The following is a 26725-nucleotide window of genomic DNA, read 5'->3' on the forward strand; positions in this document are numbered from 1 at the left end:
AGTATAACTTACCACCGTTTCGAATTGGCTTTCGGAATAAATTAGTCATGACCTCCCCCCCTCTCCCTTCCAACGACAATAATATCAGCTTGCACCACAATCTTGTTCTTTCTATATCGAAAAAAAGGAGGGAACACTAAGTCAATTGATCGTAGCGCAATTTGATTTCTATTTTGGTCAATATATGCATCAATTTTAGGGATTTGTGACTTTATAAAATTTTACTCTCCCCTCCCTTTCAGTAATTTTTATTCTTTTAAACAAATGTTACTCTCAACCTCCTACAATTCTGCAGAAATGATGTCTCTGGTTTTCATGAAAAATCGTTCGACTTGATTGTTGGTTTGAGTTTTTTACAATTCGTCGCTCTTCTAACGTGAGGGCGTATCTCTATTTCCGCATGAGCCCCAGAAAGATGAACTTATGTCTAAAACGGGGTTCACGTTGAAATTGAGATACGCCTTTACGTCAGAGGAGCGACGATTTGAGCGGTCACCATATCCTCAGATTTGCGTTTGTTCCTACTTCGCTACGATAAGCGATCAATCAGCGATACTGATAACTGAATCAAGATGATAGTACGTCTCAAAGCTGCAAGCTGCTCGAAACTGCAAATGAAGGCATCATGCATTTTTTGTTGGTCTCCTCAGATCCTATTATTTCGAGCCTCCGACCCCAAATTACGGTGAAGAAAAAGTCAAAATTCCTTTTACCGGAAGCTCTGGATCTGCTCGTCAAGGAACAGTGCTTGGAGCACCCTGTATAAGTGGAATATTTCTGCCCCCTCAGTTTTCATTGTGAGTCATAAACTCTCTTTTTTATTTTAATTAAGTTTTGCTTTGTACCTGAACAGCTCACTTAACCGCGCATCGTATCCAGCTAGTAAATTTTGGAAGGGGGGGAGGGGGGGGGGGGCATTGCTTGTTTAGAAATATTCACATTGAGTTTACAGCAAAATAAAAGAAGAAAACAAAATATTTGTAGCTCAGCAGAAACAAATAAAAGAATAATTAATCGCAATAATTATTAGAGCATTTACTATTTTTTGAAGGGTTTCAAAGAGGAAAAAAAAAATCAATTTTTCCTACAAACCGCTGACTTTAACGCCTTTTCAATATGATATTCAGCTTTCTCGTGAAAAATTACCGTAGAAAACATATATTTGTGTATCATATGGCGGTTGACAGTCACACGATAACCCTATGTCCGCGCCGCCCTATCCTTCGATCCACAGTGCGTCGGCGCGGTAACGCTTGACGTCACGTTACATAACGGCTGATTTATGGCGAGGCTCAAAAAGTGCGAGTGGAGCCGCAGAGGTGTCACCTGCACCGCACTGCAGCGTACCCTTGCGCCTTGCCTTGGCGCACAGTAGAAAGAGCTATTCGGAGAGGTGGATCATAAAATTCGTGACGAAAATTGCTCATTTTGGTATTTTTTTTTTTTTAATTTTAAGGGGTACCGCATTTAGGAAGTCTCACGAGAATACCAATGGGGCTATTTGTTAAGTTATATGTTTTGTATCAGCGGAAAGATTAGCTTTTAAAGTTATTATATTTGGTTTATACCTCGTCATTGAGTCTGTCTCTTGTGCGGCGGGCTTTGTCCGCGGGAAAGCGGCCAGCCAGGGCGGTGCACAGACTGCACCGATCGCCGATTGCGGATCGCAGATCGCCGATCTCCAACTGGGTCTCCCAGGGTGCAGCGGTTCTTTGTTCCTGGGCGTAGTTGTCAGGGAGTTGTAGAAATGCGCTTGATTCATATTCTGACGCGTTATCATGGGAGAACTATATCTACTTTGAGAATTAATATATAGGGTGTCCCAAGGTTAAACGGCCGCACTACAGGAGCGTGTTCTACGAGTAAAAAATTAAAAATGAGACATTTCTCTTGTATAAAATTGTTTTCCTCGGGAATGTCTTCTGGAGGAGCTCCATGCCCCCCCCCCCCATTTTTTCGGGAAAATAATCGTATCGCTGAATTTTGGCTCACGGAATAGCAAAAACTGCACTTATGCGCCTTGTCCTCCAAATGAAAATTTTTCTCCGCTTTACTCAGTGAGAAATTTCATCAGATTCACAAATTTTCCTTATGTACCATTACAAAGCACGGTCAGAGTGATTTCGGTAGAAAAATTTCTGATGTAACTTACGATACGGCACGATAATAGGAGCAGCTGCAGTTGTTTACAAAAAAAATCAGTGTGCAAGCAGTAGTGTGTGCATCTTTAATGAAGATTGCAGATTGCAGCCTTTTCAGAGCTTTTAGCAACAAAAATGCACTTCCAACTCGGTATTATCAAAGGTGAACCCGCTCGAACCCAATATAGCGCCTTCAACATCGTGGAAATACTTCAAACGCTACACCATTGGCACGCATACGTGCCGTAGTGCGAATTGCCTTCACTGCGCCTGCCGAAGTGTGCACTGTATTTCGAGATGTACATCGTCCACCGGCGATTTAATCGAGCACATTCTGCACGTCTGGGTGACTTTTCCGGGATCTGAACCCCTCAGGAATTACGAACGTTCCAAAAAACATGATTTTTCTTGGATTTTAGGACTTTTTAATCTACGAAAACAGCTCCCTTCTACCTTACGGAAAAACGCAAATGTAGTGTATTCACCACATCACATGTGGTGTCTCACGGAGAGGTTTAGCCTTTTATACCAAATCTCAATAAAATGGCCAGTCCCCATAATTTTTAGCGAGGAATATGCGAAGAAAGCAAGAACGTCGGCCAAACGTATAGAGTTTAGTAGTTTCACTTGTGCACATTTTTCTGCAAAACTGCCCGATGTTTTCTTTTTCAAAATTTTCATCGTCTTAAAAAACTTGTAACCGATTGCTATCTAGTTCAAATAGGTATTTTTATAAAACTCTCCAACGTATGGGGACTGCTTTTCATTTATATTTTTATTTTTTGGTAGCTTCCACAATAGGCACCTGAAAAAACCATTTTCAATGTTAGGAACCTCCTTTTTCAGCGAATGTGTTACTTTCCTCTTCATAACTACGCACAGCAAAGGAGAAGAAACACTTAATATATCAACCTTCTCCTTTCTGTATTATTTGTCTAATCCGTTGCCGAACATTAAGATAATTTTTGCCTCCAAGACCAACGGCCGTCACCTTTTTTCTCGCACAATTTTTCAACGTCGAACGAGGAAAAGACTCGCAGTGCTGGGATCGTCCGACGCCTGTCGGAATGTCGATGATTGATAGATGCCACAGTGAACTTCATCAGTGTCCCTATTAGCCCTGATTTTATGGCGTCTTTGCGATCCTGATCGTCATTTTTGTCAGGTGTAATCAAGTTGTTGCATCGGGTGCGGGTAAGGGGGCGGCTCCCCCCTTTAATACCGCGCAAAAATGTTAAGCCAAATAATCATTTCCAGGTGCTTTGAATATCAAATCCCACTTCTTTGCAATTAAAAGCGTTTATCGGATCTCGAAAAATATCCGGCTTTGATAAACAGGAAGTAAAACCTCCGATACCTTGAGTCAAATCCTTTTTGCAAATTCGAATATTTTCTTCGATTTGCGTGTGCCTGGATCATCGGATTTTTCTTTTTCTTTTTTCTTAGAAATACGCTTAGTTCGTCAATTTGATTCCGTCAAGTCTTGTGGATGATTTTTTATGATAATAAATAATGATAATAAAAAAAAATCCTCTCCCCCCCATATATAAATTTATGTAGGCTGATTTAAAATAAAAAGGGAGCCCAATAGGTATCTAGACAAGGTATGAATGAAAAAACAATGCTACGTGTTTTCCCTTCAAAATTCCACAAGGAAAACGAATCACGCAACGAGAGGTCTGAAATTCGACTTTTGAACAAGATACAAGTGTTTTCTGTCAACATTGGTGGAATGGCAAAAATACGAATGACGTCATTTATACACGGAGAAAAAAACTTCGTGTGTGGGACCCGAAGTTTAGGTCATATGGATCTCTGAAGTTTTCGGATTGAGCATCTGAACACTTTGGATCCAGCTGCTGAGGTTTGGATCACACATCTGAAACTTCAGTTCTCACGTCTGAAGTACTTCGGTTATCACATCCAAAAAACTTTGGTTCTCACATCTGAAGTACTTCAGATGTAAGAACTGAAGTTTCAGATGTTAGAACTGAAGTTTCAGATATGTGATTCGAACCTCGACAGCTAGACCTAAAGTGTTCAGATGTTCAATCCGAAAACTTCAGAGATCCATATGACCTAAACTTCGGGTCCCACGCACGAAGCTTTTTTCTCCGTGTATAATCGAACATCCATTTGATCTGTGTTGAAACGACTTGTTAATCTCTCGTTCAAGAGTTGATTTCAAAACTTCACGTTGCGTACATTGTTTTCTGTAAGAATTTGAAGAGAAAACGTGGCGTTTTTCTCTCCTTCAGACCTTGTCTACTGGCCCAGTTCATGGACAGACAGTTTATGGATTTGCTCGTCGAGGGTGGATGGTAGACTTTACCATTAAATTTTTCCCAGAAAATGAACATTTCTGCAAAACATTCTGCAATTGTTTCTGAACAGCAAGCGTTCGACCAATAACGAAGCGAGTAGTATCCTTTCGAAAGACGCACCATAGAGGAGCTGCAACCCATGACACAGCCTTCCTGTGAGCACATACAGAGCACATGCCCTGGTCCTAAAGTAGGAGTAGTGTCGAAACAACCCAGTGACATCGCCTCAATCACTCTTCAAGTTATCTCTTGCAGATGCAAATTAATCATTGGCTCATAGATTCTGAGTGCAGCTGCTTATTATATCATACTGCATTCTACTGTTAGGGCCCCCTCCCCCCCTCCGGGCGAAGTCCCCGCGGATGCTGATGGTAATGCCGAGGGGTTGAATGGCACTCCTCTCTGTTCCAGTTGGTCATTTTACAAACGAAAGAACGCAATTACATTCTAACGTTGCAAAACTTTCACTTGTAAATTGCATTTTCACCAGATAACTGTCGGGAATTTCAGAGTAGAATTCTCAGTAATTGTGTGCAATTGGTTTTTTATGAATATTCAAAAGAGGAAACATGTGACTTTTATCTAGGTATGACCCTGTCAAAAGGCCCTCTATTGTCATCCATTTCTCTATCCTTCTCGGTGAAAAATATATTCTACCAGTGCATTCAACTATGTCTCCTTAGGGAACCCTTTACCCTATTCTTAGATGCGGGCTCCTGGGTAGGATTTAAAGAAGGAAACTCGTAATAAAATAAAACGTGGATTAGTTTTATTGAGTTTGAAAAAATGTATTTATGACCTTTTTAGACTGTAAGATCGATGACATTTAATGGTGACTGACAGTTGCATACCTCAGTGAAGGGTCTAATCATTCACACGAGTGTCCTCGTGGCATAGTTGACGAACAAATGCCTGACATATTCTGAGAATCATTAAAATAAAATGTAATATCGGTCATGAGAAATTCAGCTTAACTTAACACTTGATGTGCAATAAAAACTTGAGGGCACGGAACAATTTGTAAGGGCCTAGTTTGGAGTTTTATTGATACTGAAATCCAACAATCAGGGTAAGTTATCAAAAAGGGAAAAACTGATAGTGGTTCATTATAATTAAATATCATAAGTCCTATTTTGCAGACGCGTGTTTATCCATACCTCCATCTGAGAAGAAATTAATTTTGCAGTTCACATTCAAACATCACTTTAACTCATCCGTCATTTCGAATGTTTTCAACATGGCAACGATGAGGTGGTCAGCCGAAGTGGCGGCTACTTGCAATTGGCCGAAAGTCCGTCTGGTTGAAATGACTTATTATCTCTAGCTTCTAAAGATCAGCAGTTTTCAAACTTATGTCCACCCGTTTTATGGGAGCCGCTCTGAAATTTGTATTCGAGGGCACAAGTACGCCTTGGCCTGACTCCTCCTGCTCCTACTATCCTCATGTCTAAATTATTCGATCGAACCGACCGTTGAAAATGTGTGCGGTATTTTGAGGGCTTAACTCGTTTCCGAACTCACGAGCATCATATCGTCACCTTCCGGGCAAAGTATCACAAGCGCCATGCAACGTTTAAAAATTTCCGCCGCCATTTTATTTTTTTACAGAGAAATTGTTCAACGAAGCTGTCCGAAAATTTCACCGAATTTTCTTTGTGCTGCCGATAAAATTTAGTGAAATTTCCAAACAGATTCAACCAACAATTTCTTAGTAAAAAAATAAAATGGCGGCGGAAATTTTTAAACGTCGCATGGCGCTTGTGATACTTTGCCTGGAAGGTGACGATATGCCTACATCTTTTCGATGATCGGGTAATTTGGCAATTGCGAATTCATGTCCGCCTTCGCATTTTAAACGAGCGATTCATTTGAATAATTTTATTTAGTTTGTTTTGAATCTAATTCTGGGCAAGTTTGATCGCTCAATTCAAGTAGTATTTAAGCTGAACGTTTAATTAAAGGTTTTATGGAAATCTTTGGGATAAGAGAACAAATAGTTTTATGCATTGGCAGACTTTTCCTCCTTCCAGAAACGAAAATATTTGAAGTGCCATTTTTTTCATGAAGAGGAATATAATTAAACCTTTTAAATAACCCCAAAGAATTTTCCCTAAAATTACTTTCATCCGTCAGTTATTTTTAAAATCATCGTCATTGAAACACTGAACTATTTCTTCAATTCGAAGAAGAAAGTTAACGACTAAAAAATGATTGCTCCTGATTTTTCGTTTTTCAATGAATGTTATTTTGACCATCGAGCTGACTTTTAATGCGTTTTTCCTCGATGAAGATGCATTTTGCACGGGGCTATTTTTTGGGACCGACTCAGGGTGGCAAAATTTCATGAAAAATAAAATTTCGAAATTTCACGTGAACTATTTCATGAAATTCCAGAAATTTATAACAGATATTAAAAAAAATTCGCGGTTCCTTTTCATGTTTTCTAAAATGTAAAAATTGTGACTCTCCCCTATTCTTGTGTGTTTGAGTGCGTGATGCATACTCTAGCCTTTGAAAAATAAGACATATTTCACAGCCTCGTGAAATTTCATGATAATTTTAATAAAATATTTTTTTAATTTCTTTTTTACGTTTCATGCCACCGTGGACCGACTACCGTGCGCTTCAAACAATTTCTCTTAGCGTCCGTTTTGCTAAATTCAGTTTTATTTCAATTTCCGGATTTGTTTAAAGTATTCTTTATATTTTTATTTCAGTTTAGAGTTGATCATTTTCAAAAAAACATCCATTCAATTACAGTCTTATCTCTATCGACCTCGAAATCATCAAATGCGACCGAATTTGAGATTTTTCGGTCGGATGGGCGGGGATGCACGGTGGCGCACCCTGCTCCGTCCAGGTTGATGATCACCTCGACCTTTTCCGAAAACACCGGTGCAGGCCTCTGCGACGATGCCCGGTGCCGATGAGCGACCTTGCATAGTAATATTTTAATAGTTTTATATCAAGTTTGATTAGCCGTCGATTGTGGATTGTCGAATATCCTGATTAATCTGCCAGATGCTTCGGTTGCCGTGTCGTAATCCGGGCCGCCAATCAGTCCCGGCAACAACTCCCGGGCGCCTCGTTGCCTCATCACCAATAAAATTAATTCATCTCAACGATGAGGTCACGTGATCGGCAAAATGTTGAAAAGCTCGATACGATACTCTAGTCGAGAGTTATACAGGGTGATTCAGGGTTAAACGGCTAGACTGCAGGAGCCGAAACACCCCCAAACCCTCTCTTTAAAAATGGGCCTGTTGCATGCAAGAGATACAGCCGCGCGAATAGACTTTTTAGAGGTTAAATGACACGAAAATTACGATGGTCACATTAAAAAAGTCTGAAATACACTCCTTACTGCGCAATTTGCGTTGTTAGGAACGCGCTTTTTCAAATTTCCCGCGTCTGGGGGCAGTTTTCTAATCACCGGAAACGAGCAAACGGCGGGCTCGGTGATTTCCGGAAGATGCCGAGTCGTTATTGTTGTTGTTATTTTTTCCTTCAGTTTGTTTACAAACCCAACGTGATCTCCTATAGTGGTCCATATACGCTTTATGCGGTAACCAAATCGATCAACTTTTAAGTATCCAACGCAATCCTTCTACATTTCCTTTCACGATGTCACGAGCTCCGATTTTTAGGTTATGTTGTCAGTTTTAGTTGACCGGAAATAGCCGCGAGTTGCCGTTAATTGTTTCCGTTAGAAAACTGCCCCCAGACGCGGGAAATTTGAAAAAGCGCGTTCCTAACAACACAAATTGCGCAGTAAGGAGTGTATTTCAGACTTTTTTAATGTGACCATCGTAATTTTCGTGTGATTTAACCTCCAAAAAGTCTATTCGCACGGCTGTATCTCTTGCATGCAACAGGCCCATTGAGATTTCGATTTTTGTTATATCATTTATGAATTCAGGGCATAGTAGTACAGAGGAGTAAAATTTTTCATGAGATTTGGTTCACAACCGTGATCAAAATTTTATAAAAACTATTTACTTTCCGAAATTGGGGGGGGGGGGGGGAGTAGCTCCGACTGGGGGCACTTTTGGGTAAAACTTTATACAACAAACGGTCTTATTTTGACCCAAAGAACACACTGGCCGTTTAACCGTGGATCACCCTGTATGGATTCATAAGTCCCTTTTAATTGAACCTGAAAACAATACTTCGCGATTTTTGTGTATTAAGTTAATGCATTCAAATCGAACACAAATTCCAAATTCCATTTACGGCTCATTTTAAAAACAAAGTATGTGCCATTAGTGTCCTAATGTAAATAAGTGCTTTTATGAATGAGTTGGAAAGAGTAGCTCCTTATTGCAAAGTGTAGTCCAATTTGTTTAGAGTTAATTAAAACAGTCATATCTACATTCCAGCGTTTCAAAATGTCACATTCTATTTTTATTTTTTGGAAGGAAACCAACCAAAATGTTTGCTTATACATTTTGTGGAAATAATCTTCATATGAGGAAAACACATTTCAACAATTTTCAAGTGGGAATAGTGATTGGTTTCCTTCAAAAAAATTAAAATCAAAGATGAGATCATGGAACACAGGAATCTAAAAGTAACTGTTTTGCTTAACTCTGTCCAATTTCACCCATGACAGTAACATGTCTTTTGTATACTGGACTCTGAAAATATAAAATCATTCAATCCATCGCGAAATTTATCGAAAAACCTGCGTCTACATTGTCGATAACTTACCTCTGAAACATGTTGCTGAAAATGCTTCGTTTTTTTTTTTTTTTTTTTTTTGAAAGAAAATACCGCTCGTTATAATTTCTTTAATTCTTCATCACCCTCCGGTTTTGATTATTCGGGAAAAAAATTTCGAGCCCTACAACTCGATAGTTTTTCTCGAAAAAAATCAAACAGGAGTGGAGACTTTGAAACGCTTCAATTGAGTTAGGTGTTTTCAGAACTCTGCCATCGATACGTCGGATTTTCCGTAGCAGAAAAGCACGTTCCGCTATCGACTGTCGTTTGTTTGATGTTTTATTAGTTCCTAATTTGATTTGCTCGAGGGAGATGTTGACTCTTAATGAACTAGAACGCGTCACCTTGAATTAACATCGCCTGAAAAGGTGTCAGTGGAGTAGTGAGCGATGATTACAGCTGAATTCTCGTGAATCAGATTTGCTGTCACATTCGCTCGCTCTTGCTCACGATGACAACTTACGCGACGTTACGACGGGACGGCGACGTGCAAACGGCACTTTATCTCGTCCGTCATTTGACTTCAATTGAACCAGTGAGTTCGAAAACACACCAACTTGGGAAAAAAAATCGTTCAGGAAACACCTAAAGCTGCGCAGCGAGCGAAGAAGTTAGTTTAAGAAAAACCTTTTTGGTGCCAAAGGACAAGTACTTAGAGACTTTGTAAAGCACCAAGTTGAAATCGATACACCATGTTTGATGACAGAGAATTAAGCGTTTAAAAATTTCCGAGTTGGTGCATGTGTTTTCGTTCTCACCGACTTTCAGGTACCGATTTTTCGTTGTCTGCCCTGAAAAATGTATATTTTTTGACCTGAATAAAGCTTGAATATTTATTTAACTTGTCGGTACAAGGTATACTGAACCGAAAAAAGAAAACCGCAAGATCGGATGGTCACCCGTTTCTCTTGAAATGGCCAAAAATTGATATATCCAATGAAATACTTCGATTTTTCCCTTTTCCCGTCGCTGTTTCGAGCACTTCCGATTGCAATTTCGAAATTTCCTTTTGCGTGCAGATGCTTCTATCCGTAAGTGTTACTAAACCGCAAAAAAGTGAAAAAAACCCGAGTTGGTGTGTTTTCGAACTCACTGATTCAATTGTAATTGAATCGGTTTTTGGAAGAGGGATGTAAGTCCAAAATTTTCAATTCCTTTTTTTCATTTTTGGCTCCATGGGTATTACACATTTTCTGAGAATTCTTCGTTCATCTAATTATTCATTTTAGAAAAAAAGAGCAATGCCTCTAAATGTTCGTCGTAATCCAAAAGTTGTAGCTGTGTGATCCACATAAATCATGAGAATGAGTAATTACACTATTTCAAAACTTATTCTAAACTGTTTCTATTTTTACCTAAAAATGTCTGAATTATTGCTCCTCGTTTTCTTGAAAAAGGGCGCCAGTCTCAAATTTTAAAGTAGCCGACAAAGGCACTTAACATTTTCCTTTCGACAAAATTATTTCAGTATTTTTAGAAGGATGCAGACCCATCTTTTGTGCACTCTAGAAAATTTTCAGTGGGTTTGACGAGAAAACATTTTTTTTTACCTCTGTTGTAAAAGTTTTGTGGACTTGCGGTCTTCTGCTAGGACCCAATTCAATTATATTTATCATTACTGTTGTTATTATGAAGATGGGAAAAGAGTCATACTTTAAAAATTGTCTGAAATTATATTTTTTGTTGTCTTACCCTAAAACCTTTGGACGTTATAGTCCATTTTCCGTACTTCGACTTTGGGATTTTTTAGAAATATTTACGCCCACCATATCCATTAACGTCACGGTGTGAACAGATCGGAAATTGCCATCCCCTCATTTGCTCTCTTTCTTTGTTAAAATACAAAAAAATTGCTATAATTCAATTGATAAAAATACGAGCACTCAAACCTCAATAAGTACTTATGAAAAGTCAAGCAAAATGTTCACATAACTCCGCGTAAATTACACCGCGCGTCCTTTGAGCCACACTCACGTGAATGTGAGAAAAAAACGCCCTAATAATTACAAGCGCAACGAGCAGATTCTTCTATGAACCGTGCGCGTCATTTTCGCCGTGCGAAGTGTCGAAGGATCTACGAAAAAGGAAATTCAACATCGACAGGAGACTACGGATTATGACTAGTAAAAGGAATCGTTACTCCTTTCTGGAGATTGAAATGCAACCCGCGCTACTCTGCAGTCAACTCCGCACCGGAATCGATGAATAATTCTCGCCGCGTGCGGTGCAGCTGTGTGGCGCACCGCGCCGCACAAGGGGCGCGCAAATTAGAGAAGTGGAACATAATGTGAAAACTTCGAAAGCTTCGTCAATACAATACCTGAAGGTTTGTAAGTGGTTCCATTGGTTTTTTCATACAATTTTCTTCAAGAAGCACTCCTTGAAATGTTTAATGTGACGGTCAAATTTTGCAGTTTTGGTAATTATTTTCATGTCCAACTTCTCTCGGAGGCGTTTTCGACTGTGCGCCGGATGGATACCAGAATCGAGGCGACCACACCGGAGCTCATTTATTTCGCTACTGTTCAGCATGATGGAATCTTGGCACCTCTCTTCGGGTCATGAATGATTAATCTGATTGTCCGTTGTTCCGATCAAATTGCTCCCTTTATTCATCGGACCCTGATGTTATGAGGGAGCAGGAATAGAGGGCTCGTAGCCAGAATCCTGCCTTGTTCTCGTTTGAAATACCTCTCGAAGAGGCATTTTAAAGAGAGAAATGTGATAAGATGAAGTTAAAAATGGACACTGCTATAATGTGGGAGCGTCATTTGGGGAGACCTCCATTTCCCCATTCTGCGTGTATTTTAAGTCAATATTCTTCTAAGCCCTGCATAGACGATCAAATTCCGAACCGATTCCGATCAAAGTAGACATGCTGATGACTGGTAGTCACCATCTACTATCAAATTTTGACGGGCCGTACTTTTTTGTTCAAAGTAAGATCAGGCCGGAGTAACACCATTCAACATTTCCTGCCACAGGAAACATGTCTGCCAAGTTTTCATTTTAAAATGTTGCAAATTAATGAGTTTCAGATTGATGACTCCCGACACTTTGATGCTACTTTGATCGGAATTGGTTCGGGAATTTGATCGTCTATGCAGGCCTTTAGTCGAACAATTTTGGTGAGTGTTGAGGATTGAGCAAGATGAGCCAGCTGCTCTCCATCCCTTCCATCTCGAGCTTCCTGGAGCTCTTAGGACCCAAAAATGGCTGACGCTGAAAGCTGTTTAGAGAAAAAATTACTGTGAATGTGGTTTTATTTGCATACCGCACTAAACTTAACTCAACTGCATTTTTTTTTTTTTTTTTTTTTGAAAAAGCAGAAGTTTTAAATCAATGGCATTCGTACTTCAGGGATATTAGTAACAGTTTGCGAGATTGCTCGTTTATTTATGCTAAGTTTTTTTGCGTCATATAGGCTGGGAAAACTTGATTGCCGGGCACCAGAAAATCTGTTGCAAAAGACCCATCATGACACAAGACCACCCTCCTTTATGTTTAGCCGTTTTTTAATTTGTTTCCTCTTTTGACGTATCAATTGCGGCCTTTATCAATAGAAACCAAGCCCAGAAATATTTGAATACCAAAGTAAAAGAAATAAATAATTGGGATGTTCAGCGTCTTACGTTTCTATACTTAGATCATTAGAGAATTGTATGAGGTTCTAGGCGAGTTCGATCGCATTCTTGAGCTATCGAGTGTCCGAGATCTGAACCCTCGACTCAGATACTTGACCTCCGAACTGCATTGATGAACTCCTCTTTTTTGTCCGAATAGAGAAACAGACCCGTATTTGGACGGTGGCTCACTCGAAATTTTTGATAGAGATTGCATTCGGATCCGTTACAAATCGATCCGTCCCAAAATTCCGCGGTCGGTCATTGCCATAGTTGCCGCTACCTAATAAGTAGATGGATCCTTCAAGGATACCGAGGCCCACACCCCTCTGCTCCCGCTTTAAGGAAAAACACCGTATGAACCTTCAGGCGTTGCAAAATTTTCCTTGATTAAACGCTGGTCAACTGATGAATATTTTTCTTCCAATTTTTCGGATAATTTTGCTCGCAATTCCATCGGAAAGTCCTGAAAATTTCAAGGGAAAAAATTTATAAGTTTCCTCGAGAATGAACATTTTATCGACGGAAATGTGGCTACTCTCGAATGTTCATATGGCGTTCTTCCTTAGCAAGGCACGCTGGTCTCGCAGTAAATGATGTTTTAGGGATCCACGCCTCTGCCAAATTTCAAAAATGAACTTTTTTAAGTCATATGTGAACACTGATATGTATCACTAAATTTTCAACGGCGAGTTTCAGATTCAGCTCGTTGGTCAAATTAATTTGTTTGAAATAGTTCGAATATGTGCGGTTCGCGTGTCCACTTGTGCCGACTTTTTTTTTACTAGTTCTCTACATTTTTCAGCAATTTCAGAATTCCTAGGTAAAAACATGCTTCACGATGTATCGCAACGTAAATGTTGCCATTTATGAAAAAAAGTTTGGGTTCCTGCTTCTCCTCAAGGGCCCCCTTTGAAAATTACACGAAATTACACACATATGCACTGGTTGTTATTCTTAGAACAAGGGTGAAACCAAGGGTGTCTTTACTGCGGTGAATGACATAAAAAACCCGACTTTTCAAAGGGCGATAACTCGGCTAATATTGAACGTAGGAAGTTGCTGATTAGACGGATATTTTTTAGCTAATCTACATGGCTCAAGCATCAAAACACGATTCTGTGCCCAGCGCAACTGACCTATTTGAACATGATATCCAGTGGCGTGGCATTCTTTGCGATATATCGATTGATCTGCCGATTAAACCTATGGGAAAGGATTGATAAGCAGTATGTTCGCGACGAACACCTTCATAATCGATTCTTTACCATAGCTTCAAATGGGGGAAAATCAATTATCGATCATTCATACTTCGCCACTGATTATGTCTAGATTTCGTGATCCTGCCTATTCTCTGATTTTCCCTGATTTCAGGAGCTCATTTCCTGATGAAACATCGAAATTTTTTTCTATTTCCTTCGGGTTCTCTCGGGAAAAGCTGCCGACTTTGTTTCATCTTTCAGTCGAATGATATCTTCCACCGCGGTGAAGACACCCTTGGTTCATCCACCTTGGTTTTATCCTTGTTTTAAGTATAGCAACCAGTGCACATGTGTGTATTACTGATTGATGGATCCAAGGTGGAAAAAACCAAGGGTGTCACTGTGATGACGTCGAAATCCGAGTTTTTCAAGCGTGATATCTACACGGAGAAAAAAACCTCGTGCGTGGGACCTGAAGTTTAGGTCATATGGATCTCTGAAGTTTTCGGATTGAGCATTTGAACACTTTAGGTCTATAGCTGTCGAGGTTCGGATCACACATCTGAAACTCCAGTTCTTACATCTGAAGTACTTCAGATGTAAGAACTGAAGTTTCAGATGTGTGATCCAAACCTCAGCAGCTGGACCTAAAGTGTTCAGATGCTCAATCCGAAAACTTCAGGGATCCATATGACCCAAACTTCGGGTCCCACGCACGAAGATTTTTTCTCCGTGTAGCTTAATTCCGAACGTAGGAAGTTGCTGTTTGGATGGATATTATTATTTTTAGTTAATCTACAAAAATCAAGCTTCAAAACACGATCCTGCGGCCAGCGCAACTGACCCATTATACCAAGCCAATGATTGTACCCGCCATTTGTACTATAATGCATCTTCGACACCTTGAGCGAGAGCCTGGAGAACCACCGAACAACGAAGTATTTCTGCACAACATGTTAACGTTGATTCATGCGTCGACAAGCGTGGCCCGTGCCTCGTGTGATGAAACGGCGGCCGTCTCGCGAGGCGTCCCGACGCGTCCGTCGCATCTCTTGCACGGACCTTGGCATTTCGTCTGAATACCCCAGTTGATTTGTCTCACTCGATCGAAAACACTTTGATCTCTCAGTGTCAACAGTTACGCACCGGCCTCACCGGAGGAGCTGTCTTGCATAAGGTAGCAGGAGTGTCAAAGGCCAAATTTCGGACGTCACAGTTTTACACTCGAAGTCGAGCGGACGGTAAAAGTTGGAGTAAAAGTATTTTAAAGAACGGGTCCGGTGCAAATTGTTCACTGGAAAAAAAAACACATTGGATTTAGAGTCCAGACTCTTGAAAACATTGACAAGAAAGAGGACTCATGATTCAATCAGATTTAAGCTTAAATCAAAAGGAAATCCGCTCAAATTAAGAGGCTTGGTTCTTGATTTAAGCTTAAATCTGATTGCATCAAGAGTATTTTTTCTTGTCGATGTTTTTCAGAGTCTGGACTCTAGATCCAATGTGGTTTTTTCCCCCAGTGTTGTTGGTACAAAAAAATAATTGTTTCTTAAAGGAGCGATATTCTGCTCTTCGAGGAACGATTTGATGGTCGTACCAGCAAAAGAATTTGCTCGAAGTTTTTTTTTTTGCTTCATCTCGTCGTTTCCGCACGAAGGAACGTAAATCAATTCCAAGGTTGCCAAATTGACCCAAACAATTAAATTTTTACTTTAATGTACCAGTAAAAATCTTTTTCAAAATTTTTCTGATTTTTTCATGAGATCAGAGAGAGGAAAAAAAATCCAGTACTATGTGCCCGAGATTCTCCTTCTAAGAATGCAACAGGCGCGAAGAAATTTGACAACGTTGGAATTTAGTTACGTTCTTTCGAGGAGGAAACGACAATCTGAGAGCACTCAATGAGCTGAGTTCGTAGTACTTTTCATAATTTTCTTCTGAGTTGGGAAATTGTAGACAATTAGGTTTAAAAGAGAGAAAATTTGCCGCCTTATGACGTCATCTGCCGGCATCTCCCATTTAAGTACGTGGTTTTTCTGTCATGTTCCTTCCAATAATTACTCAATTTAGAAACCAAGGATACCTTCGTGCTTTGTCCCCTTAGAAGTTATTTCTTTAACATGAAATTTACGAAGTTCAGACACCTGCAAATTCTCCATCGATAATTTCTGGATTTTAAACCATTCTCAAGAACTTCTGAGATCACATTACGCTTTAGTACGCCAAACATTTGTACACAAAAATGAATAAAAAATATTTTAAAATATATCCCAAAGGACGTCCCGACTGGAATCGCAAATTGAAAGGCAAAATGATATGCGATATTTAGCTCTTAAAGCTTTTTCAAAATGTCTTTGAGTAAAATTTTAAGAACAAGTACCTGACGTACTTCATCGTAATGTAAGGCGATTGGTTCTTATTAAAAACTTTCAATTCTTCGATTAGTTTTCAGGATGGTCGTCGAAAATAATTAACAAGGGGTAACCTGTAATAATGGTCTGATTTGCATTAAAGTCAAAATTACCATCCTATCTGACAAGACTCTACACTTTAAACTAGAATCGCCTAGAGAGGCAGTCACCTGGTGGTCTCTGCTATGAGGAATTGCTAAACCGCAAAATGACATGAACAGCTAGTCCTCAAAAGATAAGCACCGGTTAGAGTGCTTTTGTGCATCCACAGGGCTGCTCCTGTTAAGGACTGCAGTTCGGCCCCACCGCTGTCAAGTTACCTTTCAAACCGCTAATATCTACTCATCTGACCGAGTTTTAGTAAAAATAGAGTGACGTGGATTCTTAACGGACACTCTTAAATTTTAGGATAAAAACGAGATCTCTGGTTAACCAATCATGAAGGTATTTCCCAATCATTTAGCTGATCCTTAGAACGCCAAACGCGATTGTGAGGTTTTTTTTTTTTATGAAAAACGTTAACGCATCATAGTAACTTCACCAAAAAATCTGGGGAAAAAATGGTGTTAGACATTTCATAGGATCAGCTCAATAAAGGGAGAATTCTAGCTGCCACTATAATCATCAACCTGAAATCTTGTTTTTCACCTAAAATTTTAAAATGATCATATTGGGAGTCTACTAACACCACAGCATAAACCATTTATCATCCAACCTTTGTTTGCAATGAATTAGAAATGTACATTATTCCGCAAGACACTTCCTTCTGCATTTTCTCTATGCATTTACATTAAGTCCGCAGAGTCTACATATTTTTCAACTTATTCGTGTGAAGTCTTGATAGTATTTTTGTTCCCAAACGCGTGGGCGTTTCAATGTAGTTATGGTGCGGTTTCAACTTCATACGGCACAGCAAACAGTGGTAGAGAATAAACTCGTTGATCTGAGGTGGCTGAAACGGACAGCAAACATCGTGGGTGTTAACCATACTGTACGGAAAATTCGGTCTAACTGCGAGGTATTACTCAAAAAGCTGTGGTCAACCATCGAGCTTTGTCATTTCTTGACCGAAACTGAGTCATGAGTCGTGGTCGAAGTGCAAACAAGATTGTCGGATTTTTAAATTAAATTTAGATGTTTTACATATAGGTTTAAATGCCCGGGGATGCACTTTCTGGCAACAGTGAGTACAAAGGAGGAGGAATGGCTGTGATCTTAAACTTCTTTGTACCTCTGACCAGAAACACATGCGCTGCGGAATTTCGTGAGATGCCGTAAAGTGGGTTATAATATCAGCCATGTAAAGTTCGGAGACATATTGGAGCAGGGACTTTAACGCCAAGTTAGAAAAAAGACAACGAACGATACGCGACCATCTAACGATTGGATACAACTATTCGTGCTCATCAGATGTCTGTATTGCATATTGATGGGAATGAAGGCGTTTCAATTTTGTGTGTCAGATTGTTCGAGGATGATCGGAGACTTTAACGCAAAGTTAGGAAAAAGTCAGTGGACGATACGAACGCGATTTCTAAGGAGCTCGGAATCGAGGGGTATTATTTGACGGAAAACTCGAATTTTTAGTCAAATTTAAAAATTCCAAAATCCAAAATGGCGGAAGTAGCGTAAAATACTATCTCAGCTCCTGTTCGATCGATTTTTGTGGAACTCGGTAACAGGGGGTATTTTCTGATAGGGAACACGGATTTTTAATCAGATTTTCAAAATTCTCAAATCTATGATGGCAAATACGGCCTGAAGTGCTCTTTTAGCTTTTCTTGTTAATGTTTTCAAGAGTCTGGACTCTAGATCTAATGTGTTTTTTTTCCAGTGTATTTTTTTACGAGTGAAATTTTTTTTTTTAAGAATGGGGGTTTCCCCGCGAAAAACCACTGTACGTCGAGCTTACAACCGGAGGATTGTTGTAATATCGTCGGTATTCCGGTAATTATTTCTCGGAGCGGGCGAGGAATAAATAAAGCGCGACAAAGGCGACGGCGACGACGCGGTGGGACGCCGGCTGTCAAAGCTGATTAAGTCGTCGGCGGCGCTGAGGCGTCGAGGCGCTGACCCTTGGGTGATAAGTGCTCCCTCGTAAATCACACCCTCCGACTCTGACCCCGGGTCGCCCTCCAGAGACCGCTCCGGTCACCGCAACCACTGGCGACAGCGTGAACGATCGATAATCGATAGTCCCCCATTTGAAGCTATGCTAAAGAATCGATTATTAAAGCGTTCGTAACGAATACCGTGTTTACATCGTCTGATGTCAGTTTTACATTTAAAGTAAATGACGTGGCGAGGCGTGAATGATCGATTTTCGATATTTCCTCCGTTTGAAACTATGCCAAAGAATCGATTATTAAGGTGTTCGCCGGCGAACACCCTATTTATCGATCCTTTTCTGTAAGTCTAAATGGCAGATCTATCGATTTATCGCAGAGCACGTCACGCCACTGACCGCGACCAAGCCGGCTTTCCTACCACGCGACGCGGAGATCATGCCTGCCCTGCTATAAGGAGGAACGCCATAACTGCCCTCCAGTGTTGCCAAATTTCATTCTATAAAATACTAATTTCAAAGGAGGCTTTTGTATTTTTTTCTTTTAATGTTTCAGAGAATTGCGTTTTAAATTTGATCTTGAGTATGTAAAATTTTGAAAGAGAAATATTCATCACTTTCCTAAAGAAACTAATGGTTTATTAGAGGAAATTTGGCAACTCCGGGCGTGTCAGCGCTAGGCCATTAGGTGGAAAAACACGCCCCGACCTCCTGCGTTACTCAGATGTTACTGAAAAATGGTACCCCTGGTAATACTGGCGTGGGTAGGGCAGGACTGTAGAGAAAACTTAGGGACCATGTTCCCTTCCCCCATCCCCAACCACAAAAATTATAAAATTCGATGCGGCAGATCTTCAGAACGATCTGTGACGAAGAATGAACATTTACATTGTTTAAATAGGAAAATTACAATTTTATCACGTAATATTCAAACAAAAACCTGGATCTTTTTTCCAAAATCTGAATAAAGCGGACACATTCAAGGACTATCACCCGTTGATAGCCGTAAGAATCATAGAAATTGACCCAGCAGAACAGTAGAACTAACTTGGGGGAAAAATAGAAGTATACGGTGTTAGAGAGCTCATAATAATGATGAAGAAAGTGGTGCCGAGCGGAGGAATGTCCGTTTCTACGTCACAACGACCTAACGAAAATCTAATGAAAATCGTAACAATTTTGGGTCACATCAAGGTGTGAAGCAGAGTTCACTCCTTCTTCGAGCCTCATTTTTATCGGCCGATTGGCTGATGTGCAATAAATTTCTGCGTCACAACTGAATCTAAAGGTGGCTGTCTCCTTTCCACCTATCATACTCTCTCTGTCTCTCTCTCTGCGGGGCAAAGCCATTACGAGGGTTGATTGTCATTCCGTTTCGCGCTCATCTCATCAGTTTTCTGTATTTTTTAAATTAGCAACGACTTGTGCAGCATAACGCATGATTTACATTTTTTCTAAGAATATTTCTAATTCAATTTTTTTTGTTTTTTTTTTTGTTGCAGGTATAAAAGTCTGTTTACATCTTTGCCACAATTGCATCCACACTGGTGAGCCTTTTTTCCTTTTGTTTGAACTGGCATTCCCGGAGGAACATGATCAAAACATATTATATTTTTACTCTAAAGGATATGTAATCTCGCGCAAAAGTAAGGAATTAAACAGGTGAATGAATAAATAAATATCGTAAAAATTTGACAGAGTAGCTGGAGTTCTGTGAGTCAAAAACGAAGCACACTACGCTGTGTTAAAGTATGACAAAGTGATGAACTTCGAGATTAAATTTTGGCGCTCGAGATCAGGCTGTAATTTTTGCTGCGAAACTGAGCTATTGAATCTGGAATTGTAGCTCTTAATGTGTAATTTTTTTCGTTGGGATATCTATCAACTTGAATTCACGTTGGGCTGGTGAATTCACGTTGGGCTTGTGAAGTATGATGCTCATGTTTTGTGCATCAACGCGCTCTTTGAAACTTTGATAAGTAAAAATCTCCTTCAAACGTGTATGCTACAACTTTTATAGCACATACGTTCCTGCTTGCTACCCACCTTCCAGGCGCAAGCTGAGAAGTATCAATCGCTTAGTGTGTATTAAGGAAACCGCTCCTGTATCAATCACGTCCAATGAATGATGAATTTCGTGGCCCACTAAAAGCCACGCTAAAAGCTTTCGTGGCCTTCTGACAGGAAACTAAAATCAGTCAATATTGAACGTAAAAAATTTTTTTATTCTTTAATTGCATGGAATTAACTCAACAGAAAGTGAGGCTAATTTTTGTGTTTCAACAGTTAACTTTTTTCAAGAGTTAAAAAATATATTTCTTTGAAAGGAGAGAAAATGTTAATACGCGTATCAAACAGGTATGCAAAGGTAATTCTTCATCCCCAATAATCCATAGCACTTGTATTTCACCGTATTTGTCATTTTACCTCTTTACTCGCTCTTTTTACACGCATTACTATGCAATTAACGAACCATTCACATGACGACACAGTATTGCAATTAGACCATCGAAATTTTTTTTCGTCGAGAAACATCCCTAGTTTACATGCGTTAAACTACAATACTGCAGCCCATGAAATCTCCAATGCTCCGTTTATTTGTTCACGGAGTTTATATCAGTTATTACTATCAAACACAGCTTTAAATGTCCTTGTATCTCGTACCTTCGAATGTAGCATTATTTTATTATTTTTGGGAGGATAAAGTTGACAACCTTAGAGTTCACCAACGTTATCACGCAAAGGTTTTTCCAGCTTTTGAAAAAAAATTATGTAGCATTATGGAGGACATGCCCCCTATTTTTGATGTGTCGTCTCAAATACTGCTAAAATTACAGACTAAAACTAAAGGACCTTTCTGTATATTTTCAGTTAGTGTATATTTTAGATACTAATAGCACGGAAGTAGTGTTGTTGAATTTTTGTTAATGGCAAAAAATCAATGGTTTCCATTATTTGATTTTTTTGCCTATTAGGTCAACGTTTTCTCCCTTTCAGCCTGTCAGTTTACTTAAAAAATCAACTTATGTTATTGTTTTGTCAATTTCAAACTCAAAAAATACTTTTATCCCAATTCTCTTTTCCGTAAGGACAGAGGTTTGTTGCACTTACGAAATAAAGCTAGGGTTTCATAAGATGAAAATGCACGAAAATCGTGTTGAAGTTACTTTTATGAACTTCTAAAATGCAATTAGTAACGCACAGTTTGCGCACTTTGTATTTCATATTTTCAAATCATGTATATGGGCAACCTTTTGCTAGTTGCCTATAACAAGGCTTGGCTAGAGAGAAATTTAACGTCGCTCAATTAAACAAATAATCTCGCAAATTGTCATCACTTTTATGATCTCAATCGGTATGAAGCATTTGGTTTTGCCTTTTAATGTAATATGGATGAAATAAACCCTTCAAAATGATTTAAACTGGGAGAAGAATTTGTAATAAGGTTTCCTATTCAGATATGGTAGTATCTTAACTTTCTAAAATTGTCAAAATACGCAGGTTTTGTTCCAAAGAACTTACCAAAAGTCTTGATGAAGCTGTATTTTATGAATTTAAAATATGACACGATAGCATCAATAAGGGTTCTTGGCGCACTCACTTTTCTGATGGCCATTTAGTGGCTTCTTTTAATGGCAATACTATTTATTTTTATATATCTTATGTACAAATAATCGATTCTTTGTAGGGTAGCCTGCCTCATCTTGAATCGATAGGTATGGATATTATCACATTTAAATAAGTGAAGCCCTGGATTGTCATCTTTCAAGAATCACCACTGTACTTTACTGATACCATCAAATCAGCGCTATGATGTTACCGAGGCGTAGAGCAGAATTTGATACACATGTGGATATTCTGCAATACAACTCTTCAAATTGACTCAAATTGTGGACTGAAAATAGCCACGTTGAATTTTTTTTAGAGTTGATTGTACTCGGCACCTTGTGCACAGAGAAACAGGACACGTAGCTCTTACAATGACCAAAGCAGATAATATAGGTCCTACCTTCTTTATCTAGTCGTAATTACAGTTTTACCCTTGGGGTAACACTTCTGCACTGATCTAAGGACTGCAATATTCATTACTTTCAAAGTAACATCGTAATTGCCATCAGAAAAGTAAGTAAGACCTGAAATCTGCCATACGCTAACAAGAGCAACGATTTTCTTTCCTCGAGTGTCCTCTTCACTGGGAAAAAAACACATTGTATCTAAAGTCCAGACTCTTACAAACATCGACAAGAAAAAGTTCTCTTTATTCAATCAGAATCTAGCTTAAATCAAGAACCAAGCCACTTAATTTGAGCGGATTTCGTTTTGATTCAAGCAAAAATCCGATTGAATCAAGATTATTTTTTCTTGTCATTGTTCTCAAGAATCTGGACTCTAGATCCAATGTGGTTTTTTTTTCCAGTGTTGGAGGTAATATTTTTCTCCAAGTTGGAAACCATATCCCATAAGCAACAGGTGGAAGAATGAAAACCCAAAGTAACTAAATAAATTAATAATTTATTATCTAAAATGGCACTTAGAATAGAAACAGGTAACCTCTTCATTAAAAATAATACAACTAAAGATAGGTAACAGAAGTTTAGTGATGAGCATAGACTGGGGCAGCGTACGCAGGTGCGGGCGCGTGGTATGCGACCGGCGCAGGGGCGTGGTAGGCAACCGGCGCTACAGGTGCAGGCGCGTGGTAGGCAACTGGTGCAGGTGCATGGTAGGCAACTGGTGCAGGCGCATGGTAGGCGACTGGCGCAGGTGCGTGGTAGGCGACGGGGGCTGGGGCGTGGTAGGCGGCCGGCCTGGCGTAGGGGGTGACGTAGCGTGGTGCGGGGGCGTAGGGGGCGGGGGCGACGACCTTGGGGGCGACGGCGACGGGGGCTGCGTAGGGTGCGGGCTTGGCGACGGGGTGGGCGTCGACGTCCTTGTGGACGACGGCGTTGAAGCCGTTGACGGGGTCGGCCGTGTAGTCGACGGTCCTGCGGCTGCCGTCGGGCTCGGTCAAACTGTAGCTTCCGGAAACGGAGTCACCTGAGAACAGAGGAATGAGGTTTTATCAGTCAATTGCATTGCGCCGCTCTACTACTTGTCAGAGATGTTATCATAGTCGCCCCTTAAGGTCGTATAGACGCTATTAGTGGCGACGTCATCATAAGGATTCTCCATTATATCGAATTGGATCCAAACAATAACATTGACATAACCTCTTTCAATGCTACCAATGCGAAAAAATCGATATATATCGCTTTTCTGTGGCGTGGCACTAATAGCGTCTACTTGGTTTACATTATGTGCAGGGTTACCACAGTCAGGGAATATCGGAAAAATCGGGAAACGTCGGGGAATTTTGAAAAGTCAGGGAAAACCTGGAAACCTCAGGAAAATTAGCGAAAATGTCAGGGAAAAATTGTTTAGTCACCCTTATCAATAAAAACACACTAAAATACAAAAAACAAATGGGTATACAAGGCTAGAGGAGACATAAAACAACACGGACGTTTCGGGCCAATTACATGCCCATTCTCAACTGGAACAGAAGCAAAAAAATGTGAAAATTAAAACGAGAAAATGAGCATGCAACTGACCGAGGTAGGAATCAGTGCAAACTGAGAAAACAGAGTGCAAACAGAGTTTGCGCTGATTCCTACCTCGGTCAGTTGCATGCTCATTTTCTCGTTTTAATTTTTACATTATTTAGCTTCTGTTACAGTTGAGAATGGGCATGTAATTGGCCCGAAACGTCCTGTTTGTTTTATGTCTCCTCTAGCCTTGTATACCCATTTGTTTTTTGTATTTTAGTGTGTTTTTATTGTTGTCTGCATTCGGGCTATTGTGTCTCTCGCTCTCTTGTCACCTTTATCTGTTTTCTAAAACGGGTTTAACGTTTCAAACAAATTTTGTCTGAAAATTATTTCTAATCCCGCACATATCTTCAATTGTAAGAAATGTTCACCATAATTTGTCAGGATAAACTGGGAAATGTCAGTTCATTTTCTAGATTCGGTGGCAAATCTGTATGTGCTTTGTGATTAAGGGAGGTTTACGACTTTCGTATTTATAATTGTGTATGAAAGCTAATCATTCCCTTCCATTTCAAGAATCTATTTACGAAATCATACGGTTGGATCTTACTCACGGTTCTTTAAGTTCTTTTTATAATGCCATGCTGATGACCTCTTGAACCCTCCTTTAAGACTGAAATCTGACAACTTAATTTCTAACATAATTCAGTTTTAATGCAGTCCACACAGCTCTTGTTTTGAGCACATTTCGTCCCTTTTGTGATCGGCACGATATCATATCGTTCACGAGAAAAACAATTACTGCGCTACAAATGTGAGGGGCAGTCACTTTAAAGTAGTATTTATTGATTTTGGACTTGTCAATAACTGCATTTTAATGGATAAACACAATTCAACTTTACACACGTGTCTCTCAAATTTGGACTTGAGATATTATAATTTAATTTTTCAATGAATAAATGGACCGCCTTGAGCAGAAAGGAACCAAGCCACACCAGCTATTGCCAAATTTAACTGGTCTATTAACTTTTTTATAAGAGAACGTTTGTGCGGATTCCTTAGGAAATTTTAAGGAATTTGCTTCGTGCTATGCAGAAAATTCACTGAAATTTGAACAATAATCCGCACAAACGTTTTCATGTGAAAATTCGAATTGCCCAATTAAACTAGGTAACAGCTAATGTAGCTTGGTTACTCTCTGCTTAAGGCGGTCCAAATTGTAATAAATTAACTTAATTCAACTTTACAAACTTGTCCGTCGAATAATGGCCTGAGCCATTGCAAATTAAAAGTCAAATATCGCCGGAACATAGGAACCATTGCAAATCTAATGACGGCATTTATCGCATGAAAGACGTAGTCATGCACTCAACCAGTCTATGAGACAAGTACTTTCTTCTTGCTCTAGGAGTCATTCATTCAAATGGACGTATTCAAATCAAAAGAAACTACATTCATTCGGACATTAGCCTAGAGATCCGTAAGAGTACGTGCATGGCAGGGCTCAGGTTAAAATGACAATGGTTCCTTCTTATTTAAATGCATCCAGGTGTAATTGTAGTCTGACTTTTTCAAAGATTTTTAAAATTTATTTGTCAGAAACGGACGATTCCAATGGTGGCTCAAGACAGCGGCAAGGCGTGAGTGATCGATTACCGATCTCCCCATTTGAATCTGTAGTAAAGAATCGATTATTACCGTGCTTGTTGCGAACACCCTGTTTATCGATCCTTTTCCATAGGTTTAAACGGCAGATCGATCAATTTATCGGAAAGCTAGCCACGCCACTGGTTCAAAATAATTGTTACCTTGTCTAGATTCGTGCTGGGATTTTGAGTCGCCGGTGACAGCGTCCTGGACATCGTAGGCGTAGCTGTAAGATGGGTTAGCGTCGTAGTCGGCATCGTAGGCGGGGGCTTTGGCGTATCCAGCCACAGGGACGTGGACTGCGGGGGCGGCGTGTGGAGCGTAGGCGGGCGCGTGTGGGGCGTAGGCGGGTGCGTGTGCGACGTAGGCGGGTGCGTGTGGGGCGTAGACGGGTGCGTGTGGAGCGTAGGCGGGTGCGTAGGCGGGAGCTGCGGGGGCGTATTTGACGACGGGGGCTGGGGCTGGGTAGCCGGGCACGACGGCGGCCGCCGCCGCTGTGGCGATCACAGTGAAGAAAGCGATGAGCTGAAATCAGAAATCACGTCGATGTCAGTGAAAAACCAGTACCAATTTCTAGATATCGAAAGCTAAGTAGCAATACCGCCTACCTGAAAATTTTGGCGAAAATGATTTTCCGATTTTGCCGCATCCAGTATTGAAAACGCAAGAATATTTTTAGTTTTTTTCCAATTCCGCGTGGGAACGGTGTAAAGACGCAGAAATATATACAAAAAATCGCAAATCTAACCTCAAAATTTAAAAAAGTTGCAAACTTTCTTCTTTGTCCTACAAAATTGTTAGTTTGCATATAGGCGGTATTGTTCCTTAGCCATCTATATTCATTAAGAAAACTATCTCCCGGCAGATAAGGTCTCCATTTATATTGACGAAATCATTTTTACGCATTCTTTTCATACAATTTAATGTATACTGCTCATTTTTGAAATTTTTTTTTTTGCAATGTATGATTTTTTTTTTCTTCTTGTGTGGTTTTTGGAGCCTCCAATTAACTAAAGACGCTGTTTACTGAACGGAATCACCGACTGAACGGACATATCCATG

General features: G+C 39.9%; 2 protein-coding genes across 4 annotated transcripts in view; one reads left to right on the forward strand and one right to left on the reverse strand.

The window, feature by feature from the left end:
- Nucleotides 1-26725, forward strand: part of LOC109039997 (neurobeachin-like protein 1) — a 504582-nt gene that overhangs the window by 241956 nt on the left and 235901 nt on the right. The window lies entirely within an intron of this gene.
- LOC109040000 (uncharacterized) overlaps nt 22981-26725 on the reverse strand; it is a 62033-nt gene continuing 58288 nt past the window's right edge. Inside the window, exons 3-4 of the mRNA XM_072296640.1 lie at nt 25825-26188; nt 22981-23525 (exon numbers count right to left, since the gene is read on the reverse strand). Of these exons, the coding sequence (XP_072152741.1) occupies nt 23083-23525; nt 25825-26188 (807 nt within the window). The 3' untranslated portion in view covers nt 22981-23082. The remainder of the gene's footprint in view (nt 23526-25824; nt 26189-26725) is intronic.

Source organism: Bemisia tabaci, chromosome 2 (assembly GCF_918797505.1).
Source record: "Bemisia tabaci chromosome 2, PGI_BMITA_v3".
Lineage (NCBI taxonomy): Eukaryota > Metazoa > Arthropoda > Insecta > Hemiptera > Aleyrodidae > Bemisia > Bemisia tabaci.